We start from the raw sequence: 17,875 nt of genomic DNA, 5'->3' as shown, positions 1-17,875 counted from the left end.
AAGTTCTGCTGCTTTATGTTGTCAGTGGAGTGCTTGATGCATTAAACCAAGATTTACTTGTTGGTTTTTGTGCATGCTGTAATTCTGTGGCAGTTGCAGGAATGATGTAAACACCACTGTATTTTATTATAGCAGGATTTGTGTAAATGGCAGTTGTAAACCCCATAATGGGAACTTTATGGGCCAGATTCAATAAAACCTCCATCTGCAAGATAATTTTATTGAATCTGGCCTCTCTGAAATTGAAAAGTTTACGGAGAAAGGGAAAGCATTTCCCTATGTTCCTATTTACTCTTTGCCTATAAATCCACACTCAGCATCAGTCCCATCTGTGGTGTGCATGCATATAATTTTTCCCCTTCATAGCAGATAAATCTCTCCAGCACCCAGCTACCTCTGGTTGTCACACGGCTGCTGCCTCCCACAGCTCAGCCCTGATGGCCAGCGCTGTGCCTGCCTTCCCCAGAGGAGCAGCAGCAGGGAGAGACACGGTGCCCTTGAGGCAACAAATCTTTGCTGCCATGGCCGTGCTGGGCTGCTCCTGCCACTGGAGTGGGACCAGAGCAAAGTCCAGCCGTCCCCTGCACACCTCATCCCTCCTGCAAGAGTGATGCAATAGGGACATCGGTGCCTTTGCTCCTGCCTGGACCCTTGAGGGGGATGGAAAATGCCCATCCCTTGCCTGGATCGATGGTCCATGGTCAGTGTGGGATAACACCCCAAGAAAGCATTATGCTCATTTGACGTGTGCTATCAAAGCAGTTGCCAACCCCCCCAGTGAGGCCACACACTGAAGGGAGGGGGAGGAAGGGACATTATTTGTGCCCCCCGGCATGGACCGGAGGAATGCACATCTCCCATGTCCAGTCCAGCCTGGCAGGAAGACCACCCTGCTTCCACATGGTTTCAGGTACATCTCTAAGAAGGCAGCGCATCTCTGAAGCCTGCAATGCCTTTCTGTATGGTGACTGACACCCCAACCCCTGCTCCTGTTATGGGATATTCCCTCTATGACCTTGCAGCTTTAGCCTGCACTGTCAGTATGTTTTTGTAAGGAAGTCTGGTAAATTCCATAGTTTAACTTAACCAACAGAAATTGTATTTATTATGGTAGTGTGCAATAATAAACAGCTTTCACTGTCAAGTCAGATTAGCATGTTTTAAATATCAGTTGTCCCCTTAGCACTTTGAGGAAAAAAAAGCAATATAATTTCCAGCAGAGCACGTGCTCCTCACTTCAGCTCAGGGCAGACAAAAGTTCATCAGCTGATTTACAGGACCAGCTGGAAGCCCTCCTTCTTCTGATGTCAGGCTTCAATATGATGGCAACGGATCCTCTAAGTTGGTATTCAGGAGCTGTTATTTATCTAGACTCCAGATGCAAGGCTGGTCCCCTCGTTTCCCAGCCCAGCCATCCTCAGTGGCCGGGGGCTCGGGGTGTGCAATGCCCTGGGGGAGCTGAAGTCCCAGCTGTGCATTAGACAGTTGGCAGAGCCTCAGCACATGACCCCAGACATCACTCACCCCACCATGGAAGGGAAAAATGGGATGATTTCCCATTGCTTCTCCACGTTTGGCTTTCTGACAATTCCCCCCAATGCCTGCTGAGCAACAGGCTCGCTGTGTGCACCAGAAGAATGCAGAACGGTTCCTGACAAGGTGAGTTAAAAGGCTTATGTAGAGCATGTTACAGTTAAAACATCCTGTTAGGAAGATAACACTGTCACTTAAAATTGATGAAACTTTTATATAAGGCGCTTGCTTTTCCCCAGAGCACGTCTGTCTCGTGCAGCAGCCTTTGGCAGCTCACTGGCAGATGAGATGGAGCCAACCTGGGGATGCATCCCAAATCCATGCAGATGCAAAGGGGAGATCCCTGCTCTGCCTGAGGGCTCCTCGGCCACTCCTCCAGGATGGTAAGATCTTAAAAAGAAACTGTGTTGGTCTTGCCTGGAGCTGTGGTGGCCAAAAACAGGCTGTGAGGGACATACAGCTCACTATGTGGGTTGGTCTTCAACACTTGGGGTTGAGGGAGGAAAATGGGAATGAACCTGCTGGATGCTTTCCCAAAGAGGTCCCCTCCAGCCCCCCACTCACTCCTGCCCTAACACTGGAAAGCCAAAGGGAACTCCTGACACTTTGAAAGAGCAACCTGAAATATTTGAAACGCCTACTCTTTTATTAGTCATTTTACACATTCAAAGTGTTTTACAAAGACCTATTTTTCTGGCATCATTTCTGGATGAAAGACTTCCCCTCCTCCAGATCGCCATCATAAAGGGACTGCAAAATGTTTGCCAAATGCTACATGGCTTTACACTTTCTCCTGCTCACCGTGGCCAACAGCATGTGGGAGCGAGGAAGGAGAGTGCCGCTCCGAGGGCCCCCGAGACATCCCACCCGCAGCCAGCATCACTCACCCGGCAGAGCGTCTCGTTAAACTGAGATTACTTATTTATAGAGCAGAACCAGTAATTGAACATTATTATTAAGACCGTAAAGGGAAGGTTTGAAGGCGCTAAATGACTGTACAGGAAAACATTTACTGCAGAGCTGATGGCCCAGAATCTGTCACCAGTGAAGGATTAGGAAGCACTCTCTCCTCCAGGTCTCTGCCTGTTTCTTTTTTAAAATCTGGCATTTTTCCTGCGCAGACTTCCTGGAATCACTTCTCCTACATACAAGCCTTTGTGCACTGGAGATTATCAGATTATTGACTTTGGGATTCCTAATTATATCAGCTTGACTGGTTGATGAATTGGAGGTGGATAGCATCACAGCCGATGCAGCGCTGGGGAGGCAGGCGATGACTAGCAGGAGTCATTTTCCTCCAACAGCTATACCGGGAGAAAGCTGAAATATATTCTCCTCCTGCTGAGAAATAAACCCTAAAGCAATTGTCCACTAATTGCCAGGATTTAGTGTGCCCCCTTAAAAATAAACAACAGCATGGCAATGAACAATCCTGTGCCTGCCCAGACCTGGTCTGTATGGAGGGGAAAGCCCAGGGATGAGGGAACATCTCAGAGTTCAGGGCTTGAAGAACCACATCTGGCGAACGTTGTACGTCTGCCCAAGCATTGACCCCACAGTGACTCAATTTTAGCACATCACTGAAGGACCAACCACTCAAGAGACTGTCCCAGGCCAGGAGGCACTTGCAGACCATGGGCACTTCCAGGACATGGTGGCAGCTGGGAAGGGGCTCTTGGGGTCACCATGGCTGGAGCTGGGGATAAACAACCTGTGTAGATCTCACACAAAGCACCTCATAGCTTTCACTTGGTGCTCGGACTTGATGTTTCCAGCATCTTCTGAAAGGGGAATGGAAATGCAACTACAGTTGTGTTGGAGGAAAATACAATACCAACCCCAGCCAGTGCCACCCACCTGCAGGAGATCACCCCACTCCGAGACCTCCTCACTTGGCTGGGGTCTTCGCCAGGGCATTTGCAGCAGCAAAGCTCCGTTTGGCAGTTTAGGGCACCCCACAGAGAGCAGCCCCCGATGCCGTGGGCTGGATGGAAAGACCTGACCCCATGGTGGGCAGGAACCCTGCTGCATCCTCTGTTTAAAGCACAGCATTTCATTTAATGCTTTACATTTTTTAAGTGAAAAAAAAATATACTTAATTTGATTCTTAATGGAAAGATTTATGGAAATGAAATTGGGGTATTTTTAGTGAGTAAAGATCATGTTATAATAATTTGGTTCTACAATACTTTAATCCCAAGGAGACAATTTTCTCTCTTTTTCTTTGAAGAAAACCTTTATCTTTTTTATTCATCTTTCATTGATTATTCTAAAAATCCCATTTAGTGCCACCACATAATGGTATGGTAGTCTTTTCTCATTATATTTTAATAGAATAAAACCCAACTGTATATGAGAGGATTAGATAGCCACTCGTTGAGGTAAAGAACATTGTTCCTCCAGATGGCCAGACAGAATCTATGTAATGCCTTTCCTATTTATTAAGTTCAAAATGTAATGCAAGCCGATGAGATATGTTTCATCCAGTATTTAATGGCTCAGCCACAAAGTTGAAAGCTAATGCTAAGGTTGGCAGCATGCACGGAAGAGTTAACAGGCAGAAAATGAAGACATATTTAGAGCATCCCTTCTTGGATCCATTGAAATGAACAGTTGTCAGAGGACAAAGCTACTTACACAAGCAGGGCAGAGATGCTAAGCTCTTCCAGCCCCTCTAACCATTTGTCAAAGGGTGGACATAACTGAAGACATTTACAAGGACCTGAGGTTTGGGTTTTTTCGCTTTATTGTATAAATTGCTTTCTGCACATGGACATTGACAGATTGGCAATGAGTCTTCCACGAAACAAAATACACCGAGAGTTGCTGCAGACAGATTTAGGAGGACCTGGGGTAACTGCTGGGGGTACACTGCTTTGTTTGGGATGTAGCACAGAGCAGCAGTTTTGCTGCATTTACAGCCCGCAGCCCTTCTTCCCCCAGCTGCAGAGCAGTCTGGAAGTTACAGCTCTTCCTCTGCAGTCTCCACAACTCCACATTTGTACTTTCTTCTTTCCAGGATGTGGGAGCGCAAGTTGGACAGATTTGTTTAGATTTGTACATATGATCCCTGAATAACTCATGTTGTGACAGATATCACTTCAGCAGAGGCATGTGCTCCTTTTTTGGGCCTGAAAACTTTTCCAGTCCTAGACTGCCAGTAAAAAAGACAACCATGGGGGTCTCTACCAGATCTGCATTGCAACAGTGCCCAGAGCATCGCAAGCGCCAGCCCAGGAGAGTGGACACCTCTCAGCTGTGTCCTGTTCCTCTTGCCCATGCCAGCTGTCCCCCTGCATCCCCACATCATCTCATGATCTGCTTTGGCATCAACCACGTGTGACCCCATAGGCAAAAACCAAGGAAAGCCATGGTCAGGTAAAGGAGAGGTTTTCTAACAGGTCATGTTAATTCTTATTTTATTGTTTGGCAACCCAGCAAACACTCAGGTCCAGGCATAAATGTAATTCTGATCCTGCTCCCTCTTGAAAACACAGGTTTTGTGAAGGCTTTACAGGCTGATTACATGGGATTTAGTGTGTAACAAGTGTAAACATTTAATTATAAAATGAAAAAAGGTTGGACGGCTGCTCATTGCCTTGCTTTCTTGGTGGATTTAAAAGCACTGGGGTTTAAAATGGCCCCTGACATAACATAAATGCATAGAGAGCATGATCGCAGTTACTGCTAAGTAGGATTTACTCCCTCTAATAAACACAGGGATTTACACTATGGCTGAGTGACATCCACACATGGGAAGCCCTCTGCAACAGGAAAGTGCCCCTGAACTTAATGTCACTAAAACCCTGATGGTTGATACAGCCTTAGGGGCTCAGCGACAGTCAAGACTACACCAGAGCTCTTCCACCGCAGCATTGGATGGCAGGGAGCTGTAAACCCAGCTTGCAAAAGCAGTGTTGCACATGATGCACACACCGCCTGCCCCAGGCTGGGGCTGGGACAGGGCACCTCTCCCAGCCAGGGCGCTCAGCCCCATCCTCAGCTCTCCCAGCATCACCAGCAGGCACCACTGGGAAGGTTGAAGCCCCTGGCAGCACTGTCTGATGGCTGCTGTAATTGCTTCCTTATCTATTGTGTAAAATTATAACATCTAATTCACATGTTTGTTCTTTCCACTAGCTTCAGCCCCTCTTTCTCAGCACTACCTGTCAGACCTGGGCTCAGCGGAGCATTTTCCTGCTCTGATGGCTGGTGCACAGAGCAGAAACGAGAGGTGGGAGCGCTCCTCTGACCAGAAAATGATTCAACAGCTCGGTCCCCGCAGTGTGGCACAGCATGAGGGCTGCAACAAAACCCTCCACGGGTCAGCACCAACTGAAAATTATTATTGCAGGAAAAGCTCCTGTCCTTCAATCACGCTGTATGATATATGACCTAATGATTGCCCATTGACTAGCAGGGATTATATGTTCTCTAAGATGTTTCCGGGTGAATGAAAGGGCATTAACCTCATTATTATCATGTCCGTGCTCATCAGAGGCCATTAGTAGCTTCCTCCCGGCTCCCCGTGCCGCTGTGCAGCTATTTGGTGTCATCTGCTGCCTCTCCACCTGCCCGCCCCACACGCACCCATGCCTGCGTTCCGCTCTGCCTCCGTTCTCAAGCACATTTAAGGAAATGGGTGAAAATTACTTAGTTTGGGAAGGAATCGAGAAAAGCCTTAGGATTAATGATCTGGTGCAACAGCTTTTTCCCTTGAGGATTTGAGAGTGCTTTCCAATTGCTAAGCGATGGGGCCTCCGATCCTTCTTACACACCCAGCAGCACTCTCTCAGATGATGTCTGGCCATTTTTTTCACCCCCATAATGCTCATACGAGCAGGATCACTGGAACCAAGGCTCTGCTTTCGGAAAAGCACAGCTGGTTTGCTAAGCAATATGTCTTCAAAGCCCCCCAGGGACCACCTAGCCCTGGCCACCGAAGGCTGGGTGGAGGTGCCATTGGGGTGTTCTTCATTAATCCCACCATCACAGGTGGCTCCTTCTTGCTCCAGACCCAGCCTCGCCATGGCACCTTTTACGATGGAGGATGGCTCGAGCCCTCCATACCAGAGCTCTGTCTGGCATCCCGTGTGGGTGGGACTCAAAAGCAGGACCTGTCGGCTCATCTCAAACCAGTTTGGGATGGAAAATTCCACTGGAGCTGGCTCTGACCTCAGCACATGCCCCTGTGCAAGAGGCTGGAAGAAGAATTAGCTCCTGGCTAAATATCAGCCTGCATGGTGAAAATAATTTCTTTTCTAATAATTAAAATCGTAGGCTACAAATGAACGTTTGCTTTGCTGAGCTCTGGGAATTCACAGGGAACATTTTGAGCAAGAAACATTTTTAAAATTAAAATTTCCCTTTCCTCTTCTTTTCCACCACTCCTCTTATATTCTGTCCCCAGAGATGGCACTGCTCTCCTTCCCCACACTTAGTCATAAAAAGCAACACCTAAACACAAACATTCTTAGGAACTGCTAATAACAGCGCTCTTAAATTGAAATTAAAAAAAATATTCCTTATCTCATTACCTCTTGACACACTTCATCTGGACAGCTTAAGTTGTCCTGTCTCCTCTACATCCTCCCCCTTGCTGTGCTCCTCCACACGTCTTGCTTATCTCTTTCTTTTTACGCCCTTTTTTCATTCATATTCCCTGAAAACTGCAGCCATACCTGCTTCCAAACACACAAAAGATAACAAAAAAAACCTTGGCAAAAACGTTGCCTGAATGCTCCCCATTTCCTTCATGGTTCAAAACACGTAATTCTGAATTAACCAGGCATCTTTTTCTTTCTCTCAACTGCTCACAGCCGCTGTACATCTCCTGTGCCACTTCCCAATGTACTTCAAATCCTCCCAGACCCTGGAAAAAAGCAGGCACTTGTACAAACCCAATAATGCATCAATATGTTTTTGGCTGTTGTTATCTTTGTATCTGCACTGCTGGAGATTATTATCTAGCTTTTTTTAACTGTAGATTCTGGCCTGTGGAATAAAACCAGGGCCAATAAAATAAGGAGTCAAAAAAAACACAAGCAGAATGAAAAAAGCAATTGAACATGCTATAAATTCAGAATTGGGTGAAAGCTCATTATGGCCATGCTCACTAAAAAGTCGAGGACACAGCGAGGGAGAGAGACTTATTAATTATTTGTGTTATGGTAGCACTTAGAAGCCCCAAACCTTTATCTGGGACTAGTGGTGCTATACATGGCAAACATTCAAATATATCTTTGGGTAATTGCACACAGTTTTAAGGAAAATGTGCAAATGCTCTGTCCTTTCACCTTCATCAGTTTCTGGTTTGCTGAAGGAGTTTATGCTGTTAAAGGAGTCGGAATTCACCACCAGTCTCATTCTGAGCAGCTCGCAGGATGATCTCATAGGTCAACGAACAAATAATTCATCATGAGGACACCCTCCACCCAAAGTTGGATTGGCCAAACCACAGCAAACCCCCCAAAGTGGGCACGAGATACAACCATCGCCATCCCCATCCCTGGCACGAGGGACAGAGCGCTCACTGTTACCAGCAGGGACGTCTCATCCTCATTGACTCCGTGCTACTTTGATTGCTTTTCTAATTAAGATGCATTTTATGGTAATCTACCAAGCCCTTTAGACTAAATCACTCACTTAATCTGTTGTTAGTGCCCATATGTTTACAGCTTTCCAGCCTGCTGCAGCATATTTGCTGTGCCACGGCGCCAGGGAAGTTCCGTGACAGACGAGCCGCTGTGCAGCAATTCAGGTGGTGCAGAGCCCCTCCACCGGCACGGCACGGATGGACGGACAGACAGCTCCAGCACCCGGCACGGACAGATGGACAGACAGCCCCAGCACCCACTGGTTTGGAGAGGAGAGAAAAGGCGCAGCACTGCAGATATAGCACCCCATGCTGTCTGTTCCCCTTTTTCTACAGAAGGATGTTTTCCCATTTTCCTTTCTTTCATTTTTTTCTCTCCAGAGTAAGAGGTGGTACACAACAGGAGAGGAAGGCTGAAGAGTTTCACAGTATTGTCATGTCTCTGGCCCCAGAGCTCGCTTACCAAGGAGTTTCACTGCAGGTTCAAGGGCTCTGGGCATCCATCCCTTTGGATGAAGGGAAACAACCACATACGCACGCTAAGGACAGGCAGCGTCAGCCCCTCCATCTGCACTGGACACCGAATTAAATAAAAACTGTGCAAGTGCTCCACAGTTCCACTCAGACTGGCTGGGCTGAGCCCCCAGCCCACCACACACACCCCCATTGTATTTACAAGGGTGTACCACGCTACTGTTTGAAACGACTTGTGCTCAGCTTGCCGAGGGAACGAGAGCCTAAAGGCAAAATCAGGAAAGACCAACCTCTAGGTCAAGTTGCCATCTGCCATCTTACGTAGAGGGAAATATTCTCTGAAAAAAGAAATGGTCATATAATTGTCCAGGAACTCCTAATCAAGAGTGACATGAAGAATAAAACACCACCTGCCATCACCAGCAGTGACAGGCAGCTGCTATCCAACATCAACACAAATACCGTTCCCCGTGTAGAGCGTCTATTGATCTGAACAGGATTAACAGAGGTGAGGGAAGTACTCATTAAGTCTTCCAAGTACTTGGCTACAAAAAGAGTATCTGGCATTCAGGACAAGCCAGATATTTAAGAAATTGATTTTTAAAGAGTTTAAGGAATTTCTCTAGGAACTGTTTGAACTGCTAGAGGAGCAGCCCAGGAGACAGGTCACAGAGAAAAAAAAGCACCCCAGGATCCAGGCAACCCTAAACTAATTCTTCAAACTCCTTTCAAACCCCAATGCACTTGCTAGAAAGGGACGACTCCTCCATCCCACTGGCACAAATGTCACGTTTTCAGCCCTGGCAGCGTGCGAAGCACTGTGCTGTGAAGCCATCCCTGTGGCCGCCCCAAGCCCTGGTGTGCCCATCAGCCTGAGGTCACCTGGCAGAGCAGGGTGGGGGTACTGGAATGGGGAGAAGCTGCCCCCAGACCTGCTACCACCAACTAGCTGGAGCTGAAGGAGCACCACACATTGCAATGCTAGGATGGGCAAAAGGCAACAAACCATGAGCACTGAAGACTTTTGTGCGTACAGGAGCAGGGCAAGCTCTCCCGTCCCCCCCCTCAACTTTGTCTCAGCCATATCCTGTAGAGGCAGCATGTAGGGCTGAAGGGATCATTTTTGCTCAGCCACAAGCTGCTCTGCCAAGGGAAAGTCTTGCAGCGATGGACTTAACCACTTTATTCATTTTGTGCCTTGCACTCCCTTGGCTGCTGGCTCCCTGCCTTTGGGGGCAGGGGTGAGACCTCCCCCTGCCTGCAGTCACACCAACCATCACTGGCCACTTTTCCTGCTTCAAAGCTATTAAGATGAGCTGAACTGGCTTCTTAATAAACCGCAGCAAGCCCATCTTCCAGGGCAGTCTGGCACCCCTGCTATGATGAGTTACATGACACAGAAACCCCAAGCCTTTAGTTTTGCAGGATAGGAAGCAGGAACCGTGCTCCTTGGTTCATGCTGCCCAGCCCCTTCCCCTCCAGGGTCACCCAGATGTGCTCTTTGATCGTTGTCCTTCTGCTCACCTGGAGGACACTGCACCGAGCCCAATACCAAGGCTCAGCAAAGTTAGAAATGCTTAATGCTGTCCTCAGGCAAGCAGGATTACGCTTAAGAAGTGTGTGAGACACGCACTGCTCACACACCCATGCCCTCCACACCTAAGGAGTCAAACAACTGCGAAAAAGACAATTATTGCTACGTACCTTGTTCTCTAACACTGTGCCAAGCACATACATTCATTACACAGCTGGTATAAATATATATGGTACTGGTATAAATATATATGGTACTTATGAAACAGCAATCATGCAAAAACCAAAAAGCCACCAAACTGAGTGTCTATTAACTACATTTTTGGGAAGGAAGCAGAACCAAGAGCGTGGGCTCGCTGGTAAAAAACCCTGCGCCCGGCTGGCTGCCCGGGGGATGCTGCACGCCAGCACCAGCACCAGCACCAGCACTGGCGCCTGCCCACCTTGGGCTCAGGCAGCCAGCGCACAGACCCCAGCAGAGCTCATGAGCTGGCCCCGGAGGGACACGCCACAAAATATTGGCATCAGCTGCTCTTGAGGCAAGTGCAACTATTCCGTTTTGAGAAAATGGGAACAATTAAACTGGTCCAAATGACTAAGCAGTTATTGGCAATCTGAAATTTCTCCCTGGAAGAGTTTAGCTCGGATTGCCAGACACAACATCCTTACCTTCTCCTGTGGGTTTAATAAACCCTGCTACAGTCTTCTAACATCTTATTAAAGTACACTTCATATATCTATTAGCATACCCTGCTATCATGAGAGTAGTCAGATTATTCTGGGTCTAATAATGTTGATTTTCTGAGCAGGTATATACTCAAGCATCTTCCCACAGCAGCTCCAGCTTCTGCTACAGTTGGAGTCTTTAAAGACTTCTGGAACACCAAAGTGATCGACTCCCATGGATATGATTCAAGTATGAAAGAATCAAAGTGCCAATACATTAATTAACATAATGCTGCAAATTCAAGCATTTATTATATAGTCCAAAAGTATTACAGCTATACATCTTGGTTTCCTGAGCTGTACTATTGCAATCACTGGCTTGTACTGCCGGGAAAGCACACCAGGAGCTCTGATGGGGAGAGATAAATAACTGCACCTCGCTGTTATTTACAGGTAACAAAGAGGTTTCCAAGTTAGCTGAGAGCACTGAGGAATGAAGCTGCTGAGCTGTACAAAGCAGAGGCAGGGAGCAGAAAGTCAGAGCAACAGTCTATTGACCTGTATTAATGCTGTTACACTCTGAAAAAAAAAAAAAAGCTGTTTTCTTAATTGCTTTAAAGATTTTCTTTATTTCATTAATACATTTTGATGAGGAGCATGATGCTGCCAGCCTGCTACACTTTAGATTGATCTTTCTAAGGTAATATGTAGTCAGTCATACTTCAGCTTGATCAATATTAAATAGCTCTTACTGATTTTTTTTTTAATCAAATATTGCTGCATTATTTTTGAGACATCTTTGATTTAAAATGCCAGAAGGAACATGATAAATCAGAATTCCTCTTCCCTTTAATCCTCACTCTCCACGTTTCTCCTGTAAAATGAAGTGCAAAACAAGTTTTCAAAGCAAGCACCCCCCCCTCTGCAAAGCAAAATACAAACCGAAAATACTTCAACGTATCTAAAAACCAAGGAACAGTTGGGCTCAGCATGAGAGTATAAACAAACCAAATCTAAAAACAATTTGGTGGGCTTCACAGTTCCTGTAAAACCCCACTTCTCCCCTGAACAGTACATTTACACAAATAAATAGAGATGCATATAACTTACCGGAGCAAATATCACCATACACATTTACAAAAGGATTTATAATCCAACTTGCGTCTCCTGAAATAAAGCAAGGTTTGTCTCATACTAAAAATAAAGGCTCCCAAAAGCTTCTCACAGCAGAGAGAGAGAGAGAGAGAGGGAGGGAGGGCGGGAGGGAGAGGGAGCGAGCGAGCACCAGCTCCTTGCCTCGCTTTTTATGAAGCAAATAAGGAGAGCAAGAAAAATCAATGCCGAGAGAAAGTGAGATGATATACCAATCAGGCAGCAGCCTTAGCCTTATTTGCAGAGGGATGGCAAAATGCTCATATTATTAGACAATGACTACACCCAGCCTAAGTGGAGAAGGCGAACCCTTTCCCCTCGGTGAGAGGCTGATTGCTTTGTTGTGGTGCGGGTACCACCACAGTGGGCTGGGAGATGCAGCCCCTGCCTCCCCTTCGCTAATGCAGCATCGCTTTAGTCCTTGTGTGTTGCTCTATAGGAAAGAAACAGTTCACAATTCTGGACTACAGTTGTACTAAGCTTGAAAAGCCTCCAAAGCTCTGGCACTTAGAGCAGCACACCTTCATTGCTGGGTTTGGGGGCTTTTTGGACCCTCTTGTATTTTGAGATGCCTTTCAGTGCATCTGGGTAATCTGCCCCACAGCTACAGCAAGAAGCCCATCCAGAAAGGGGAACAGCCCTCTCAGGTCCCCACACTTTCACGTGCGCTGACCTCCTCACACAGGACCAGACCTCTAAAGCATCTTCCTGGAACTTGAGCTTTTGTCCCTTTTTATGTATCAGCGAAAACCTATGGGAAACCCACGGATGCCCTTGTGCCAAAAGGGAAAATCTCTGTGCTATTAATCGACCCAAACGAACCCTTTGCTGTGCCCCTGTGTGTGTCAGGAGGAGAAGGCAGCAGGAGGTTATCTCATTGCCTCCGACACACAGGCACCTGCTTGCGAACGGGACACATCCGTGGCAAACACATGCCACTTCTTTGGAACGATGCCACATTTGCTCCCTCCTGGCAGCTGTACAAAGACACACACCCCACACCCTGTCACCCAACCCTCCTCACAAGAGGGGCTGGTCCCACGCCTCCGCTCTGCATTCAGGACTTGGGCACATTAAGAGCACAAAGCGGATCCACAGATCCTCCCCTGCAAGGGGTCCGGCTCTGCGCTTACCCCTGAGCCCCCGTCCCCCCCAGCCCATCGCCCCAGCGCCGTTTGGTGGCATTCAGACTGTGAATCACGCTCTCTGCTAATTATTTATCAGCTCGGGGTTTATCACTGCTTTGCCCTCTTTTCTACACACTGCATCGAATATATTCACACACAGGACTTAACGGATGAGACACAAGGTGAACTTTCTCTTTTATTTGGAGACAGAAGTCACACGCTGGTTTACAGAAACACCTGCTGGGTGACAACAGTTCTCCACGCAGCAAAAACTGAAGCACAATCACTTTTCCCTGGCGGCTTAGGATTTACATTGTGCAAGGAGAGCTGGAATTCATGGGGAAAATCCTGAAGACAAAACTAAGGAGACTGAATTAATCTGATAATTCAACTTATCCATTCAGGGCTTGCACCTGCAGCACAATCCAGGCACAGGGGACACTCCAACAGCCCTTTACAAGCGCTAAACCTCTGGGCCCCTTTCCCCCGAGCGGGAGCAGCACTGCCACGCTGACAGATGTCACCGCTGACGGTGTGGCCCCGTGTTTCCAACAGATACAGCCTGATGCTGTAATGGGGAGACATCGTCGTGCTGGGAGAGCTCTCCAGGCTGAAGCACTGCTCTGCTGCTGGGTGCATTTTAACCTCCATGAAAGCATCTCTCTGCTACTGTGCACACTGCTGGAGTCCCAGCCACAATTAAACAATCCAGCTCCTCTGGTCTGCAGAGCTGGGCAGCATCTGCCTGCCACGGCACGCTGAGCAGCCCTTTGATGGCTTGTGCACGCAGGAACTGCACTCTGCAGTGACACACACACGTCTCAACATTCGCCTGGTTAGTGTTGGCCAACACACCTCCCTCCCCAAGGACAGGGCTCACTCATCTCACTCCTTCCTCCTTGCTATCTCTGGAAAAGACAGAGCAGCCCAGACAAGGTGTGGAGGAGGTTTTGGAGGAATAATGCAGACGTGAAGAGGAATCAAAAGCCAACGATGGGCAAAGGTGACTGCGGACCACACAAAACCTACCCCGCACTGCATCAGCACCAGGGGTGATGCTGGATCTCCCACACCCCTGGGAGAGCTCTGCGGGTGCCTGGGCTGCTACCACACATTGGCAGAGGATGGCAGGAGGATGCTCAGCCTGCCTGAGCTTTCCAGCTGAGACATCTCATTGCTTGTGGCCTTCTTCACTGCATTCAGCTCTCCAGCTGGCACTGAAACCCGTGGTATCTCATGGTGACCAGCCTCTTGCTGCAAGGTGTGACAGCAAGTGAAATGCAAACACCTCTCATTTTCATTTTCCAGTGAGATCATTCTACTTTACCTTCCCACAGCTACACAACTGCTGTGACTTTAACTCACTAAAGACTTCTGAAAACTTTGAAAAACATCCACTAAAATAGCTTTGCAGGGGCGTCCCTGGGAGCTGCTATGTCTCAGGCCCCTCAAAACACATCCCCCCTTGGGCACCCACGCAGGACATGGGGGTGCAGGATGCACTTTTAGCCAAAGCAGCAGGTGATGACCCATCCTGTCGCACAGCTCCTTCAACCAACGCTGCAACACGGACTCCACCACATAAGGAGGTCAAAGCTTGCTTTTTTTCTCTGAACCAGTGACACGCCATGAATTCTGTGGATCAGGTCTAACATTGCTACACGTGGATGTGTTGGTGTTTGCTGACAAGACAAAACACTTGTTGGGCTGCAGTGGACCCTGCAGCGCTGCAGGCTGGTGCTTTCTTCAGCTTTATTAGATTCCTTTGGAAAAAATCAGTAACACCAGACGGGGCACTCAGCATTGTCAAGCACACAATCAGCTGCTGCCAACGCCAGTGCTGTTATGCCGTGTGTCTCTGTGCAGTATCACAGCTTTCTGCTTTTGATTTTTAAGTTGCTAGTTTCAAAGCAGACTGAAAAGCTTCATGGTATTTAAGTCCCAAACTCCTTTAGATACTACTGAAAAGCTGTACACATCCAGCAGATTTCCACCAGCTTTGCCACTGCCATCAAGTGCCTTAAGAGATTTAATTCCTCGCCTGCTCACAGCCAATGTAACTAGAAGAGATGCAGCAACACCCGTTAACAGTGAGGTCTGCAGCTTGGGGAGAGACTTCTCCTGCCCAGTACAGCCATAGTCACGGCAGGCACCTGCACGAGAACAGCATGAGACGGAGCTGCTCTTCTCCTGGCTCCCCACCATACTTTGCCCTCTCTTCCCACAGCCCCCAGCCCACCAGAGGGTACCTAAAGCCCATGTAGTGGGAACCCTAAAGCTCTGCTTACACTTAGACCCTCTCATTGCCATGTTTCTTTACTCTTAGCATATTTGCTCATACGACCCTGGAAGCCCTGTTCATGCTTGCATGTATGCCTCCAGTTACCCTCCAGTAAGCTGGAGTTTTTTCAGCATCATGGTCCTCAGCTCTGTCTGAGGCTGCATCACGCCCGCAGTCAGGCAGCACCACCACGGGCTCTTTGGACGATGCTGCTACATTTATGTTCACTCCACATCTAATCCAGAGCTTCCATCCCACCTGTGCTGTAGAGGAAATATCAACCAAGGCAGCAGTGGCTGTGTGAGCAGGCTGGAGCCTGGCAGAGGGGCTGCAGGAATTGGCCAACCTGGAGATGCTGCTGCAAATAACCCTCCAGCCCAGGAAACATTAAGACAGGCTGCCTGTTTGCCAACAGAGATTTTCATATTTCCCTCTCAATCTTTACTTAAATTTGAGAAGACAGGAAATTAACGAAGTCTGAGATATATAACCGGAAACCATTTGTTTTTCTTGTGGAAATGGAACATTTCCTAATGAAGCTCCCCTCCCCCTGTGCCGTTGGGCTCTGGATACAAATATTGCTGCGAGTTTATCAATCTGCGGCTTGTTTCACGCAGTTTGCAATGCTAATGAGTAAACCAATTTTGACATATTATGTAAGCCAGTTTCTGAAACAGAGATTCTTGGCAGGCCAAATGTAAACACAGACACCCTCTTGCATCCAATTTAAATGAGCATGTTGCTGAAAGCAACTAAGGGCTTGATTCTGTTGACTTATTCCTGATTTACTCCAGCACAAAAAAACCCCAAACCCACAAAAAAACCAAAAAAACAACAACCAAAAAAACCCAACATCAAAAAGCCACCCTTCAATTCAATTACTACTGCAGCAGCAATTTGCAAAATGGATCTAATTTTGTAACAAGGAAATGTGCCGGAATAAGCTAATACAGGGTGGTGACTTGGGCACTGTCTGAGCATCAGCACAGCACACGATCAGAGCACACATGCCATTCCCCATGGAGCTAATGGGGGAGATGACAAATCTCCTTTCTGCTCATCCTCCCAAGCCCAATTTAGGTCCAGGTAGTGCCCCATGGTTTGGACCAGCCCCAGAGGGCGACTCCTTTCAGCTGCCCTGCTCTCCCACCACGGCTTTGCAGAAACACGATGCCCACCTGGGCAGCAGGCAAAGCCCAACAGCAGCACCAGGTGCTTCAAGCCACAAGCTGCCCCTGTTGCAATCACACTGGGGGTGGTGGGAACCCAGGGCACAAGGGAATATTTGAGCAGGCACTGAAGGTCTGCACGACACCAGAGCATGGCCGGGTGCCGAGACCCCAGGAACCACTCACTACCTTGGCCACCTGGTCCCAAACTGGCAGCTGGCCCCACCACCGAGACAGTTGGTCACCCCAATTAATGGATTATATCCAGTTTTTACAGACTATGATCTGAGCACCGAAATGACGTGCACTGGATGGCAGACTGCAGTGACCAGCAGCACGCCTTCCAGTGACACAGGGATGAGCTGAAGGTCACAGGCTCAGAGGCAGGAGAAAGGAGAAGGGATGCATTTTACAGGCCCCTTAAAAGAAAGGTTCTACCAGAGAGATGAACAGGATTTATTAAAGTGAGGAAGGGCTGGAATCAAATCTTTCATTTGTGCTTTCCCCAGCACCATCTGGAGCATTGGCATCTGCCAAAAGCACAGCGTATTTCTGTCGACAAGCGGAAGCAAATGGGGTAGCAGCATACCTGGAGGTGGCCTTTGCCCTGCTAATGGCTCTGGGCATCTCCAGAGGGTTTTAAAACTAAAACATGAGTGTGAAGTTGAACTGTGATGTTCCTGCCATGGTAGAGGAAAAGAAATAAAATAAGAGCCGTGGTCTGCTGTGAGGTCGGGTGTGCTGCTGCAGAGCATATTTATTGCACGTGTCAGAGATCCCACTGGGCACTGGAGCTGCAAAACACAACCTCACGCTCAATCCCCTTCACAACATCAGGCCCAGAATATCATTTATCATACCTGGCTCTTTTACATTATAAAGCAAGAGGAAGAATACTTTTAGCCTCCAAGCAAACACCCCATCCTGAGCTTTCAATGATGAGAGCAAACCTGAGAGCTCTTTCCTTTGTGTTGCACAGCGCTTTCAAGCTATGATCATAAGCAGCTGAAATGCCACACGTTTGCTGGCTCATCAAGTTTTACCCTGCAAGTTTGGAAACACAGAGTTGCTAAAGTAATTCAAGTTTTTACAGCATAGGAGAAAACTTACTGCTGTCTAGACACAAAAAAAAGAAAAGGACATTGCTTGAGAGGACAGCTGACAAGTGAGCATCACTTGGGATGTAAATGACCAAAGGATGAGATGCCTGCACAGCCCCAGACTGCCAGCACACATCGCAGCACTGCGGGGCTGCAGAGGGGCAGGAAAGATTGGGAAGAGAAGATGCCCCGCAGACCTGAAGGGACTGTGCAGGTTTTTGCCTGAACTGGTAAAAGTCCAGGTC

General features: G+C 47.8%; 1 protein-coding gene across 1 annotated transcript in view; it reads right to left on the bottom strand.

Moving 5' to 3' along the window:
* SYNPR (synaptoporin) overlaps positions 1-12,011 on the bottom strand; it is a 43,072-nt gene extending 31,061 nt beyond the window's left edge. The window contains exon 1 of the mRNA XM_010086568.1: positions 11,912-12,011. Coding sequence (XP_010084870.1) covers positions 11,912-11,935 — 24 coding nt within the window. The 5' untranslated portion in view covers positions 11,936-12,011. The remainder of the gene's footprint in view (positions 1-11,911) is intronic.
* Between the last annotated feature and the right edge of the window lie 5,864 nt (positions 12,012-17,875).

Source organism: Pterocles gutturalis, unplaced genomic scaffold (assembly GCF_000699245.1).
Source record: "Pterocles gutturalis isolate BGI_N339 unplaced genomic scaffold, ASM69924v1 scaffold11496, whole genome shotgun sequence".
Lineage (NCBI taxonomy): Eukaryota > Metazoa > Chordata > Aves > Pterocliformes > Pteroclidae > Pterocles > Pterocles gutturalis.
The sequence above is the reverse complement of the archived record's forward strand: the minus strand, read 5'-3'. Positions and strand labels throughout refer to the sequence as shown.